This window comes from Mastacembelus armatus, chromosome 8 (assembly GCF_900324485.2).
Source record: "Mastacembelus armatus chromosome 8, fMasArm1.2, whole genome shotgun sequence".
In the NCBI taxonomy this organism is placed as follows: Eukaryota; Metazoa; Chordata; class Actinopteri; order Synbranchiformes; family Mastacembelidae; genus Mastacembelus; species Mastacembelus armatus.
Genome location: NC_046640.1, coordinates 16,678,870 through 16,694,050, shown reverse-complemented (window position 1 = coordinate 16,694,050; position 15,181 = coordinate 16,678,870). Strand labels below are relative to the sequence as shown.

At 40.1% G+C, this 15,181-nt stretch overlaps 1 protein-coding gene across 1 annotated transcript; it reads left to right on the top strand.

The window, feature by feature from the left end:
* Positions 1–2,102: 2,102 nt before the first annotated feature.
* Positions 2,103–4,609, top strand: LOC113141208 (methionine-R-sulfoxide reductase B1-A-like). Its single transcript, XM_026325481.1, has 4 exons — positions 2,103–2,235; positions 2,778–2,920; positions 3,155–3,269; positions 3,663–4,609. The coding sequence occupies exons 1-4, from the start codon at positions 2,181–2,183 to the stop codon at positions 3,680–3,682; spliced, it is 333 nt and encodes a 110-aa protein (XP_026181266.1). The 5' UTR covers positions 2,103–2,180; the 3' UTR covers positions 3,683–4,609.
* The last annotated feature ends 10,572 nt before the right edge of the window (positions 4,610–15,181 follow it).

Genomic DNA, 15,181 nt, shown 5'->3' with positions numbered 1-15,181 from the left:
AATGGGGCTTCAGACAGAAAATTCACTGCTTAATTACAGATAATGCATCCAAAATGATTATTTGTGCTAAACTTCTTAAAGTGAGGAGAGTACCATGTTTCACACATAGTTTCAACCTTGTTGTGAAAAAGCCACTGGAACAAACTCCTGTATTAACTGATATTAGAACAAGAGCTCAAAGAATTGTGACCTTTCTTAGTTGCCTGAGCCCTACCTCTCCAGAGGGGAACACCCGCTCAGTTACTGGGCTACACGTGCAGCTATGTATCCCCATCTTTTTCAGATGACCAAGATATACCTTCACATGCCAGCTACATCAGTCCCATGCAAGCGGGTCTTCTCCAAAGCTGGAGAGGTAGTGAGCCACAAGAGGAGCAGATTAAAGCCAAGCACTGTAGAAATGGTTCTTTTTCTAAATAAAAAATCTTTGAACCCACACAAATGCCAAAGTCACTGAAATACCCCATTTACAATATAAAAAAAAGTTGCACAGGCACCAGCATCAAAATACTGCCAATACAATTTTACTATTACACAAATTTGCCTCATCAAGGCTGCCTGTTGTGCAAACATCTTTAAATATTGCATTATGCAAAGACAAACACAATGACACACCTCTGACAAAATAACTTTTATTAAAGCCTCAGAGAAAGATAGAACGTGAGATCCATTACAGCCTGAAGCAATGAGGCTTTGTCAGGACACCCGCTCAGATGCAGTTCTCCAAGCCAGCCAGCAGACTGTCTGACTCTTCTGACTGTATCAAATGCTTCGAAGCAGTGTGTCGTTTTCAGGCCAGTTGTCTCAAAGTGGTTCAGTGCTTCACAAAGCTTCGATTTCGCCATCACTAGAGAGAGCTGCAATGCTAAAGCGTCCACGACAGCAGCTGGATACCATTCCCATAAAATATGCAAACCCTGCTCGACCCCTCAGTCCCGGTGTCACCGGTGGTCTGTGGCTACCACAAAAGTACTTCGGCTTCGAGTCCTTCACAATAAATACGTGAATTGTGAACACTGTCAGTTGTCATATGTCATATGCCATGCTAAAAAGAAAAGTTTCTAGCTTGTACTCAAAACTTTCAGAGATGAGGCTTGTCTAACAGCATCAGGAAGATTATTCCAGGTTTTAGCTGCATCAAACTGAAACGCTGCTTCTCCATTCACTGTTTAGTCCTGACTCTGGACACGAGAAGGCCTGTCCCTGATGTTTTCAGAGTTCGAGATGGTTCGTATGGCATCAACATGTCAGAGACGCACTGTGGTGCTGAGCCATGAATAGACTTATACAAAAGCAGGGCTGTTTTAAAGTCTATTCTCTGAGCGACAGGAAGCCAAATGTGGTTGTACTTCCTGGTTCTAGTCAGGACCTGAGCAGCAACGTTCTGAATGTACTGAAGCTGCCTTACAGCTCTTTTTGAGAGTCCCGTGAACAGGCCATTACAGTAATCTAACCTGCTAGAGATAAATGCATGAATGAGTCTCTAAATATGATTTAGACATGATCCCTTTGATTCTGGCAGTGTTTTTTTGATGATAAAATGCTGACGATGTTATTGATTTAATGTGGCTGTTAAAATTCATGCCTGAGTCCATGATTACTCCTACATATCTAACTTGATTTTTAAATTTTAAAGAGAGAGACTCCAGGTGACTGCTGACACGTTAATAAGTGTTTCATTCTTAGGGGTTGTATTTTTTCGTCCTTGTGTATTTATTGTAACCTTTCAGAAAGAAAGGGCATTGTCTGATGAAGAACAATACTTGAAGCACTAGTATTTTTGTTTAGATGTAGGTTATGTGCTGTTAGAAGCGACTTCTATGCTGGAGAGATTCTAGGAGTGCCAATTAATACACCAATGAAACAACACTTTTTTTATGGATAAACAAATGAATGGAGGATAGCAAACCTTCCCTTTAAACCTCTAACAGTTGGCTTTCAAATTGACATTTTATTGTTATATTTACTATAACATGATTAAATCCTAACGTAAAGGCCAGTGTAATTATTCTTAGTTTTTTAATATACAAAGTTTGTTATTACAGACACCGTTTGGCGTTTTGTATTTATTTAAGATAGACCGGAAAAGTCTGTGGTTTTATTCTGAAGCGCCGGAAGTCTGATTGTTGCTCCCAGACTTTCTGCAGTCTGTCAGAGTAAAGCCCTTTACTCCGAGAGGAATGTCGTTCTGTTCCTTCACCGATGGAGAGGTCTTTAGAGACCATTTTACACCAGGTAACTTCATCACTTTGACTTCTTGTACGTGTACGCAAATGTCAGCGTAACAGGTGCGGCTGAACAGAAGTGCAGCTAATGAAAACTAGCTAGCAACTGTTAGCTAACTGGTCATTGAGACGCGAAAAAAGTACAGCTGTAGTTATATCGGACTAAAGTATCTACAGCTCTGACTGCATATAAAAACATTTACAGATGTCAAAGAAAATGAAATTGATTGGAAAACTAAAATAAAAGCATGTTATGAAACTAGCAAGGAAACTATTGTAACTTTCTTCAGGTTTCATAATCATTATCCTGTTACAAAACTGTATGTTCCTTAACAAATGAGAAGTTAGAAATACACTGTAGACAATCTTCATCATTATTGTGTATAAAAACAAGGTCACCAGGTTTGTTACGTATCATATAATTAAGATATATTAATACTTTATATATATTAACTAAAGTAACTTGAAGAAAAGGACATGATCACAGTGCCATTAGTTAAGGTTATTTGTATAAAATAGATATTGAACCATCCTTTCTTTTGTACTTCTTAGGGATCTATGTTTGCTCCAAGTGTGGTCACCAGCTCTTCTCCAGCCGCTCCAAGTATGAGCACTCATCACCCTGGCCAGCCTTCACAGAGACCATCCATGAGGACAGCGTGTCTAAATATGTGGAGAGACCTGGAGCATTGAAGGTACCATCTCTTTCTTTGTTTTATAAATGAATCCTTCAGAGGAAGCTGAGTGTAACATACAATTCTGCCTAGACGTGGCAGCGTACAGTGTCATAGTGGTTTACTCAGTTTGAGAGGTTGTTACTAGCCAGTTGTATTTATAACCTTTTAAAGACGTCCCATATGCTGTGCTTTTTGACTGCATTAAATAGTAACTATGCACAAACCTCTGATATCTGATTGTTTTTTTGCCAGGTGCTGTGTGGAAAGTGTGGAAATGGGCTGGGCCATGAGTTTGTGAACGATGGACCAGCCAAAGGTCTTTCTCGCTTCTGAATATTCAGCAGCTCACTGAAGTTCATCCCTAAAGGTACAAACAGCACTGAGTTAGATCTACTGTCTGAGTTTAATCTATGTCCTATTAGGTTGGTAACCTTTATCATTATGTTTTACAGGCCCTAAAAGTGCACTGAGACCACATATCCACTGAGCATATAGAACTTGAATGCAGTATTGCATTGTCCATAATATTTACTTTTGGATTATTGTGTTCTTTATGATATTAGTTGTGTTCTATCTGTACCAGCTGAATTAGTCATGGAAATTGAATATTATGTTAAAATCCTTCACAGAACCATAGAAAGCAGCACCTGACCAAATTCTTAGTATAAACATTTAGAAAATGGTTACAAAATTTAGATTTGTTTTCTGCAAAAATACTTCTGCCAAACCCCACATATCTTTGTCTTTTTGCTCTCCACAGATAAGGTTGATGGACAGTAAGGTGAGCTGTCAGAGGGGAATATTGCTAGACCTGTAGACGTGTCTTTGTGGTGCTGAAGGTGCAGTCAGGGAATGACGTGTTCTGGGATAAAGCTCAATTTGGGAGACCAGGGCTCTGATGAATAATGGCCACACTAAACAGCAAGAGCTGATCTCAGCTCCTTTTATTATGCAGTCATCACAAACTCAGTAATTATCTCACTCAGTTTTACAATGATTGAAACCTAGACCCATGGGGAGAGTAAACTTGTCATGGTTCAGTAAGCTGTTTCTCATTGTAAGACCAGCAGCGTTTACTTTCATGATTTTGCCTGATGCTCTTTTCCTACAATTGCCAAACAAATACATGTACAAAACAATAGGATACAGAACTGAATCTAAGATTGCTGAGAACTGAAATAAAAATATTTTAAATTAAAAATACATCATCTCTTTCTAGCAATAATGTTCATTTAAAATATTAAACCATGTTAATTATTAAACCACTTTTATTTGTGCACAAAAATATATTAAACAGGCATACGGTCTGTAAGCACGTTTCAGTTTTAAAACAACATATTTTTAAATGAAGACCCATACTGTACATTGACACTAGTGCTCAGTGATTGAAGTGCTGCCATCGTGTGGGTGTAATGAGAATAAGATGAAGGTTTACATAAGAGGGACAGAAATGTTGACATTTGATCTGGGTAAACCTGTTTTTTTCCAGCTTAAGCAGTGACTGTGAAATATGTTTCTAAACTAAACAAAGAAACTACTTCCGGTTTTAAAGGACTGAGATGATTTATGTGGATGAAATCTCATATTGCTCTTTTTCTGGTAGAGAAGAATATAAAAATCATTTCAAGATTGCTGAGTTGCAAAGAAACATAAGGCTATATGTAAAGGACGCAACACCTCGCAGTGAAGTAAAAAAATGAAAATCCATGGCTCTATTTTTTTCCACTCTCAGGTATATATGTGTTTTCTGAATGTGGATATGAGTTACTCCTCTCCTTGGCTGGCCTTCTCACACACATATGAGTTTGTGTTTTGGGCTATGAGTTCTTAATGACAGGCCAAACAAAGGGCTGTCATGCTTCTGAATATTCAGCACGTCACTGATGTTCACCCCTAAAGGTGGGCCTATCTATGGCTAAACATATGGTGCTGATACTGTCGCTTATACACTTATAATCCACCCACTATGTTAACTTACCCTTTCTGCAGAAAAGACTGATGGACAGAAAGGTGAGCTGTGAAAGAGAAGAGTTTCTGCTGCTGACAGTGTGGCCAATAGATGACGTGCTTTGTGATAAAGCTTAATGAGTCTCCTGAGCACTAATAGATGATGGCCTCACTGGACAGCAAGAAAATAGGACTAGTCTGAAGTTTTCTAAACACTGAGGACAGAAACCAACACTCAACCACACTAAGTGGTGCTATGGACATGTTTAACTTGCTGCTGCTTACAAGAGATTTAAAATATGAGTTCAAGTCTGATTACAATCTAAACCGCATTGTTGTTGTAGTTTTGCACATTATTTGCATTTCTTGATGCAAATAAACCTATTTCTTCAGATCAACGTCAAACACTACAAATTCTTCACAAGTGCAATTTCATGTTTCTGCCAGTTGATGGTGCTATCTACCATAAAAGTCTTTAATGAACCCTTTTGCCAACTTACCTAATGCATTAGTATTAGTGTGGATTTAGCTTATTGTTTGTGCGAGTGAAGATACACAGCACTGTGCAAAACTGAGAATGCTTTTGAAAATAATATCATGAATAGTTTTTTCTTTTTTTAGCTTCTGTGCCACAGTGTCTTCTACCCCTTCATGCAATCCAGGCTGCCTCTGTGATGCTGAGATTAGGGTTCTGTGGGGGCTTTGCCATCAGAACATCTGCTTGTTGTCACACTGCAGAATGAATTTGGGACTGATCAGATGCCTCCCTGATGGTACTGCATGATGGATAAGAATCTTAACATCTAAAGGGATTTTTCGCATAGTACTGTACAATGTTGAAATATATCAATATACATCTTATGGTTGTAAAGAAAAACTCAGATCACACTATTATACATCAGTACATGCTGCAGATGTGAGGAGGTTCTGTGTTTTTCTACCCAAAAGTTTTCTAGATAACTCAATAACACGTGTCTCGGCCAGTAGAGCAGTGGAATTCTAAACAAAGTAAAGATGTAGGGGTACGTTCAACAGCTAGTGTGCTGTTTTAGTGTCTGGGATGAGCAGGTGTGGAGCCGATTGTTTCAAAGGCTGGAAGATCAGAGGAGGAGATGAAAGCTGCAATGTCAACTAGAGGATTAAGAAAGGAAGTGCAAACATCCATAGATTGTAATGCTAAAGCATTTAAAGCACTGATGATTTTGTGCATTTGATCAAAAACTCTTTAGTTTTCTTCAGAGGAAAGAAGAACAGTTGCAGTTGCAAATGTACTAGTGTAATGTGCCTTTGTGCCTGTGTATTTAAAGAATATTACCTCTATTTTTCTTTTAGTGTTTTGCCTAGTGATGTTCATTTTATTCAAAGCCTGTAGTTGGTCAAGCAGAGACTTCTTCAGGACAAATCTGAGTACCTAACACTGCCTCTGATCTCACCTCAAGGCCTTGATTAATTGAGAAATGTCTTCCTTGTGACTGATGAGATGTCTTTGTTCTGCATTCTCTGCTACATCTCCACACACCTCTGTTGATGTCTGGAGGAGGAAATGGGAAGTTGGAGAAGGGATGACAAGCCCAACATCAGACAGACAGATGAAACTATAGAGATAAGCCCAATGTGAGAATGAGAGATTGAGAGGAAGAGGAAATTGTTCAAAACACCAGACTGTAATTAACATTGGCTATCAGTGAGAACACTCTTTCTGGTTGGCATGTGAACACAGCTGCATGGCCAAGAGGAACCAAACAGGAAAGAGGAAGTGATAATCCTGTGATAGAATCATGAGACAGCCTCAGATGGTAAACGCATTTTTCTTCCGCTGACCTCTGGGGCTCATCCTGCTCGTAAGCAAACATGATCCTTAATTACATTAAAACATTACTACTACTACAAAGTTTTCCCCAGTGCCAAAGGCTGGGCCTCGAGGTCCAACTAAACATATGTGTGTGCCATTGACTCATTTACTGGCCATGTTGTTTTAATTGTGACTTATATGAGCCTGTTACTTAGATGTGGATGTTTACAGGCACTGCACCTGCTTCTGTTTTGAGCCACAGAGAAAAAGTGTCTCATTCTGTGTCCACATGCCATGACATTATATCCCAGTTCATCAAGGTACAATTCCCTGAAAAACATCTGTCATCCAGCAGCTTTGCTTCACATACCACGGAAGCTGCAATCACTTTGTGGGAGATATAAAGCTCCTGCGTGACTGTAACAAAAGTATAGAAAACGCCTTTCATCAGGGAATAATATCTACAGTATGTGAGTTAATCTGCTATATATGATGTCTCCATCCATACATGGTGGGGCTGCCCTCCACACATCCATCCACCCTGTCACAGGGATCTGCTGGAGCCTATCCCAGCTCTCTTTGGGTGAAAGGCAGGGGTACACCCTGGACAGGTCACCAGTCCATCACAGGGCCACATAGAGACAAACAACCTCACACACTCACACTCACTCCTCTGGGCAATTTAGAGTCACCAATCAACCTGACATACATGTTTTTGGACTGTGGGAGGAAACCAGAGTACCTGGAGAAAACCCACACAAGCACAGGGAGAACATGCAAACTCCACACAGAAAGGCTGGGTTGCGAACCCAGGACCTTCTTGCTATGAGGCAACAGTGCTAACCACTCAGCCCCACACATACATATGTTGGCCAAACCTCGGTCTCTGCCTGTGTAATGTATGAAAGGATAAACAAAGCTTTTATACATGACACTGGAATGTGATTTCCGCTCTGGATCAAAGGAGAGAGCTGGAAACTTGAGGCAGCCCAGGTTGGGCATTGTTTTATTCTGTTGGGACAACATGTGTGTGAAAGATATGGAGCGTATGAAAATGAGAAAATTTTTGCCTATACTTTCTAAGATGACCCAGCAGTGAACCACAGCACGAAACCATGTGAAATTCACTGTGGATATAAACAGATTTTATATAGTGTGTCTATATGAAAGGCATAACTTGATAGACCATAGTGGATATTAGCATAAGTAGGGGGATGATGAGAAGTAATAAAAATACAATTATATTAAGGAAGAAACAATGGGAAACCTCAAATTTTGGTTCATTAAAACAAAATGATTTCAACATTTGAGAGATCATTTTGTGAAATGCAAACTTGCGCAGCAAAGCCAAAAAGTGCTTTGTAAAGTATATGAAAGCATGAGGGCTTCCAGTGAGAAAATAAACAATATGTGAAATTTCAATGACTTCTACTGCCTTATTATCATTATCATTATCACATGCTCACATTCCTGTTTCTGAGCTCTACCAGCTTTCATAACACAGGAGAGTGTTTGAGCACATATGCATTTGCAAACATTGCTCACTATCAGCACTCTGATCTGTTTCAGGGAGATAGGACCCTAAGACAGCAGCACAGGTTTGGTCTGAAAGCTTCAAAGGAATACTTGACGTGTGTGGCACCAGTATTGTTCGCACAGATCAGGAGAAGGGTCCTTATTTTGGGGGCTGCTGGATTGACCGTGGGATAAGAGAGAAGGGTTAAATAAATAAATCTGGCTGATTGTGTGCCCACATCTCTACTTTCATCCTGCCTTGATCAGAGACTACAGGGGGTTTGAGAGGCCTCAAAGGTGGCCACAACAATCTGGAAAGAAACTGTCAAACAACTATTCTCTTCTACTTGATGTTTCACAGTCAGATAGTGTTTTAACATTTATCAAACATATGGAAATATCAAAATGGTTTTGGATTTCAGTTATAATTTAAAAAGAGGCTCTTAGGTCACAGCTAGTCAACACAGTGATGGACTGCGGAAAATGCTGTATTTGTGTCATTGCGTGTCCAGTAATGTTGGAGGCGTTTGACGTCTGGAGAGGTTTATGGCACTTTAAAACATCTTAATACAGACAGAGACTGAACAGAGCTGTGGAGAAGAAACTAATTACCTCAGTCTTTCCTTGGGTATGGTGGCACAAAGTGTCTTCTTTCCATCCTCCGCCACCCAAACTACTATCCACCCACCCAGCCAGCTAAGCCCAGCTCCCTGCAATTTGTGGCTGCTCATCCTCTGTCATCTTGGTTTGTAATCATAGTGTTCTTCATATGAAAACCATATCATATACTATATGTCAGTCACAGAATAAGACTGCATACTTTGTAAGTTTGTGTCAAAGACGAGATTGCAGGCATGTTTGTACATACTTTTTGCTTGCACTTTTCTTTATGTATGTTGTTTGTAACACATTTATACAGATGGTCTGTATAAAACTTCTGTGAACCCAGTGACCCCCACAGGTCCCAGATGGGAGGTTTTAATAGTCAAAATTGCTCCTCTGGTCACACTGATTGCTAACTTCTGTTCGTAAAATGTTCAGATATGCCTGAGCTCTTTATACTCCTGATGATTATGACCCAATCAGGAATCAATATGATTTAGTCTTTCTCAGTCAATAGTGTGTTAGATGATTGGTAGGTGACAGTTTTGACTTTTAAAAAGACATAAGAGAAAGAAACGCCGCTGGGGACTGACCCTCTAATGGAACATTTGTATTGTCAGTAAGTGCATTTGTATGAATGTACTGTGTATATATATATATATATATGTGTGTGTGTGTGTGTGTGTGTTATGTATATGTAAGAATGGTATCCTCTCATCTAACTCTCCACCAGAAAAAATGTAGCATTTTCCTTTAAAGTACATATACACTGTGTAACATGGTATTTAGTCTAAATAACAATTACCAGATTTCAAAAAAGCATTTTTCATGTGTTTGTGTGATCACATCTGGATCTCTCTCTTTGTATGAATGAGGGGAATTCCACACACCTATGCAGAATTATGCCCTTCAGCATCTATTGTGCAACACCCACTCAGACACTCACTGATGTTGCCTTTTTTTCAGCAACTCCTTAAAGTAGTCAACATTACAGCCAACTATCTTTCTAGAGTTAGAATTTATTACAAGCTTTTATGAATTAAAATAATACTTGGAAACATGATTGATATTTCTTCAGCATCAACAGTTGGCCCACACAAACTTGAATTTTTCATATTTGCATTTCATTCCTTTACTTTTGTGCCAGAAAAGCAAACATACTTTAATCTCACCTGCCAGTCACTCTGCAATAATTGTTTCGCTCAATCCCTCAGCCTCACCCTATCAGCTTGTCGATGTCCTGGATTTATGTGGAGAACACCATGTTATCCCAATACTAAAAACATAATTAAGACAAAGGATGTACTTTGCATTTTCCTCTCTATGCAACGATTATTGTAGGAAGTGGATGATTTCTTGGTGAAAACACAATCCAAATTCATATTAACTTCATTAACTCCAAAATACTGGAGAAGTCCACAGAAAAGCCTTCCCAGTGTCATCTGGATCAGCAGCTCTGTTGTGTCCCCCAAAACATGGACCTCAAAACCTAAAGTGAGACCAGATGAGAGGGAGGAAGGGAAGATTTGTGTGTGTGTGTGTGTGTGTGTGTGTGTGTGTGCGTGTGTGCGTGTGTGTGTGTGTGTAGGTAAAAAAAAAAAAGAGGTTGAAGACAAGACTCAGGATACAGTCCCACAGGAATGCGGCTCATAGGCAACCCTATAAGATTATCAGCTTTTATGACAAAGTGCGCTGGTGTTTTATAGAAAGAGAACAGATAAACAATAACCGTGACTCAAAATTATGAATTTGTGGTGATTTGTAAAAAGGAGTCTTAATCAAAATGAATTCTAACTTTAAAAAATGTTTGATATTTTGGAAAATCTTTTTGAAAGTTTGATGAAAAGTTCAATACTGCTCCCTCTATCTGTAAGGTAAATACTAGTCCACAGTCAATTTATCATTTTCCTCTTCTATGTTTGTATGATAGTGTGAATAGTGAGCTTACGATGTGCTGGTAGGTGGGTTTTGTTAACTTTGGTGAGAGCCAGGTTCATTGCACCCCCCTATTTCAGCTTAGTCTCTTGCACTTAGCTAAGTTAGCCGGCTGCTGGCTGTAGCTACATATTTAGCATCTCCTAACAGGCCATTAATTCCTAAAGGTCACATATTTGGTACACCCATGTCCCCTTTGGCCAAAACAACCATCAGCACCTTAGCTGATGTTTTGCTTGTTTGAGACACACATGATTTTGCATTCCTCTGAAATTCAGACTGGCCCCACGGGTAGAAACCCATCTCCTGTTTCTGCAGCATGAAATAGTTTGGCACATGTACACACACACTGGCCTGCAGGAGCCCAGAGGACAGGTGATACTATTTTAGCAGACCTGACTCAACAGTGAGGCAATGGACATAAAGTTTTTTTTTTCTTTCTTTTGAGGATGACAGCTCTTTTTTCTCACAGTCAGTGTGACAGGTTGGAATTTGAAAAACATGGGAAAATCCAGAGAGCGGCGAGACAAACTTCTGTCTTTACACCAGTAATTACAGTTCGTTAACACCCATCTGATGACTGTGTTTTCATTTACAGAGACTGTCCAGGTTTGATTTGTTTACTAAAATCAGAATGTGTCCTGTGGTTAAATAACAAGACATTCATCCAGCTGCTCATTCACAAGTATCTTTAGTCCTTTCAGCTGTTGGATGAGCTGAGTATGTGTGAAAATTAATGAACGCATCTATTTGGGTGGTGGTTCTGGCCCACTAACAGTAGCACAGTGTTTGATGCAACTGTCCTTGTAAGTGAATTGCAAAGATGGAAAAGAAAGTTGTTTTTCACACACTGGGCGGAAACAGATGTTGACAGTAACGCATAAAAGGCACTTCTGCGGTTTAGAGCTGACGTCATGGCAATCAACATTTAAGACGATGAGGTCTTTCAATGAAAGAAAGCCACAAGGAGCAGCCCACAAGTATTTCAGTAAGTAACAGTCTGGGACTGGGTACCGAAAGTGGTACATGTGCACGCAGAGTGGAACAATAGGCCTCACCAGGCACATAAATGCATGCACAAGAACCTGAAGGCTTTAAAGTCGCTGCATGCATACATACACACTCCATATATACAGTTTGCTTCTCTGTCATGGCTTGGTCAGATCTGCAGCCACATGTCTTGAGTGAATCCCCTAAAGTGAGCTGGGAGGCATGAAACTGTATACTGAACTCATCACAGTCGTCGTTTATTTCTCACTTTGTTTCTCTCTCACTTACACTCGTCTTCTGTTTTGCACACACAAACATATATAAACACACTCAGGCTCTGCTCACACCCTGCTCTCGCTGTGCCTCCACCCTTCCAAACACACCCAATATCACTTAGGAGCCAACCACCAGATCCCACTTTTCACCGCAGAGCTGTGGATTAGAAAAGGAGGCATTTCCCAAATGGTCTGTGGCTCATGCGATGACATGATTGTCCTTCAGCTTAATTCCCTCTGTACTCTTTATATTCCCACTCACCTGATTCTACTGCAGCAATGAAGCACCTAGAGAAGGTAAATAACTGTTAAAAAAAACATGAGACTCATGTGCAGACTTGCAATCCTGGAAAGCTATTCTAGTTTTTAATGCCAGGATGAAAGACACATCGAAATTTATAACATGCAGCTGTTTTCTAACTGTTCAGAATAGTTTATTTTTTAATGGGACAAGTATATGTGGGCTCATACCTCTATACATGTACATTAGTTATGTTTGTATGAGAACCTCTTGACTTTGGGAACTGCCCAAATCTAAACCTCATGAAGCTGGAATGAATCACAGCGAACTCTTCCTCAGATATAAATTACTCCCATGTTGAACTCAAGGCATTATGCGGATCTAACTCTGTTTAATGCTTCAAATACACTGGGTGTATTGCGTAAGCAGCAAACATCTCTCCTCTCAGATCTTTAGTACATTCATCCTCGGTGTCTTTAAAAAGCTGGAGAGTTCTGCTGGAGGCAAAAAAGACTGATGCACCTGTGTGAAAGTAGCGGGACATGAGGGATGGAGGGTTTGAGGACAAGAGGAAGGTTTGGGAATGGAGGGATCAGAGTGATTATGTTCAGTCCTTCACCTCCTTGCCCATCCATCATTCCTGCATTGCTTATATTTGCAGAGGGTGGGTCTTCAGTGTTGCTCTGTTGTTGACTTTTGTATTCAGTGATAATCATTTCCTGAGGGCGCAACCATTCAGCATCAAACAGCTGCACTTCAGACACTTCAATATGACCAGTAAACTGAATTGTTTTAGGAAACTAGATGAAAATGAACTGATTTAGTGGTCATAAAAGCTACATCTAATCCAAAACAGAAAAAAAAAAACAACAACAAAAAAAACAACTCTTCTAATCTTCAATCTGGAGATCATCATTAGTAAAGAGCTCACTGATATTCATCCCAGACACAGCAAAAAGCATGAGGTTCATTTATAGGAAACCACAGCTGTGCCTCTGCACCACTAAATGAGTATCTCCTGGGCAGTGCCTTCAAAGATCTGTCATGATAGCTTTAAGGATTCTGCTGGGCATCTTGTGGCTATCGCAAATGACCAACAGCTTCTTCCTCGTACTGGAAATTACAAAATGAGACTGGAACATTCTGCTTTTGCTGGGGAGGATTTGTAATTTGCAGTAATGGCTGACACATGTACACACCATCAGCAGGCCTCTAGCTATGAAAATCACTGTCAGTGGTGCACACAGGGATGCAGCAGGAGCACGCACCTGCAGGTGGGAGATTTGGAATAGTCGGGACTCCACACATCCATAAATGCCTACATATACATGCAAGCACCTAACGTCCACAAAGATACACACAAACACTTCAACAAAGAGACAGACACAGAGACAGACTCAACCCTGTGCATATAGTGATGCACTTTGTGCTTGTTTACTCAACACTGCTGTTGCCTGTTTATTTCTTTAATCTCACTGTTTATATTTGTGGGACAAGACCTGTCAATAGAACTTCAACTGGAGCAATTAGCATGGGGGGAAAAGCAAATCAAATATCTGATGAAAGCAAAGACTGGATCCTGACCTCATTCTGACTGAAACTGATGCTTTCCAGCAGACATTCATTTCCAAAGCTGTGAATTCCTCTGTGCCAGGCTGGCCTCTCTTCGGAGAGATTTACAATGGCTGTTTGTGCTTCAAAACATATCATTATTCTATATTTGCTAGAGTCATGTCAGTATCCACAGAGACCTTTCTTTGAGTTCTGTTTTGTTTGCTTTAAAATCTTAGAAGGTGGAAATTGTGCTCACAGCGTTGAAAGTTTTATGTAGTTCTTAAAGGAAAAGCTCGACAGTGTGGGATATACATTTATTCACTTTTTTATTTCAGGAGCTATGCAGATTGTTACTGCAGGATAGAGGCAGGCTAGTTGTTTCCAATCTTTGTGTTGAGTTAACTGGCTGCTAAATAAGATACAAGCTGACTAAAGATAAAATACAAATGCTTCTATTAGCCAACTCAGTGAGTTTGCTGAATTCATTTATCTGTGCCTGAAAATGCACCTCAGGTCTGTCTGTAAGTGTGTGTGTGTGTGTGTGTGTGTGTGTGTGTGTGTGTGTGTGTGCGATCACAAAGATGATCTAACGTTCCCTTTCTTTCCTATTGCATCTCTTCTCCCTCTCCCTTCATCCATCCCTTGATTTGTTAGTTTGAAAGTTTGAACTCCATCTGTTTGCAAGAAAAAACTCAATACCTGCTCCAGTTTGACAGATTCAGGGGAGCATCCCTGTGCTGATCCTTCCTGTACAGCCCCAGAGGTGACGCACTCAGATGCTATATTTATGGGATGGAGACAGAGCAATACCAGGGGCCCCTCTTTGCTTTGGGCCTATTGTTTTGGAAGGTTTGTGTCAGGAGGCTTGTCATGATGTTGGCTATCTGTTGGTTTCGTGTTGAGTCCCTGGGTGCAGGGAGAGTATAAGAGGTTTTGGATAGACATCCTCAGGGCTGACTGAGACATATATCATATGTGTTCAAAGGAGCAAGGAGGATTTTCCTCTGTGGGGTCAGCTTACGTTAGTAAAACACTGATGTGCCTGCTCACAGTTCAGCTTGAAAGAATTTTTCATGTTACTATGTTTCACAAAAATATTCAGTTGAAAAAAGGCCAGAATTTGACTAACACAACTTTATACAGCCTGAACAGGAAGCTACAAGCAAAACCACAAAGAAGAAGTTTTAGTTGTTAGTGAACATCAGGTGGTTTTACATAATAATGCGTTGTCTAATGTTAACTTTTAAACACCTGATGGATTTTGTATTGTAACGTCTTGAAGGAGAGCATCTCTGTGGTGTCTCTCCCTATGAGCAGGTTTATCCCTATGGCTGGAGGAGGGTGGAGACATGTATTTAAAAAAAACACAGGCGTAGGAGAAGCAGAGAAGAAACCCTGGATGAGAGCTCAGACCTCAGAGCGCGCAG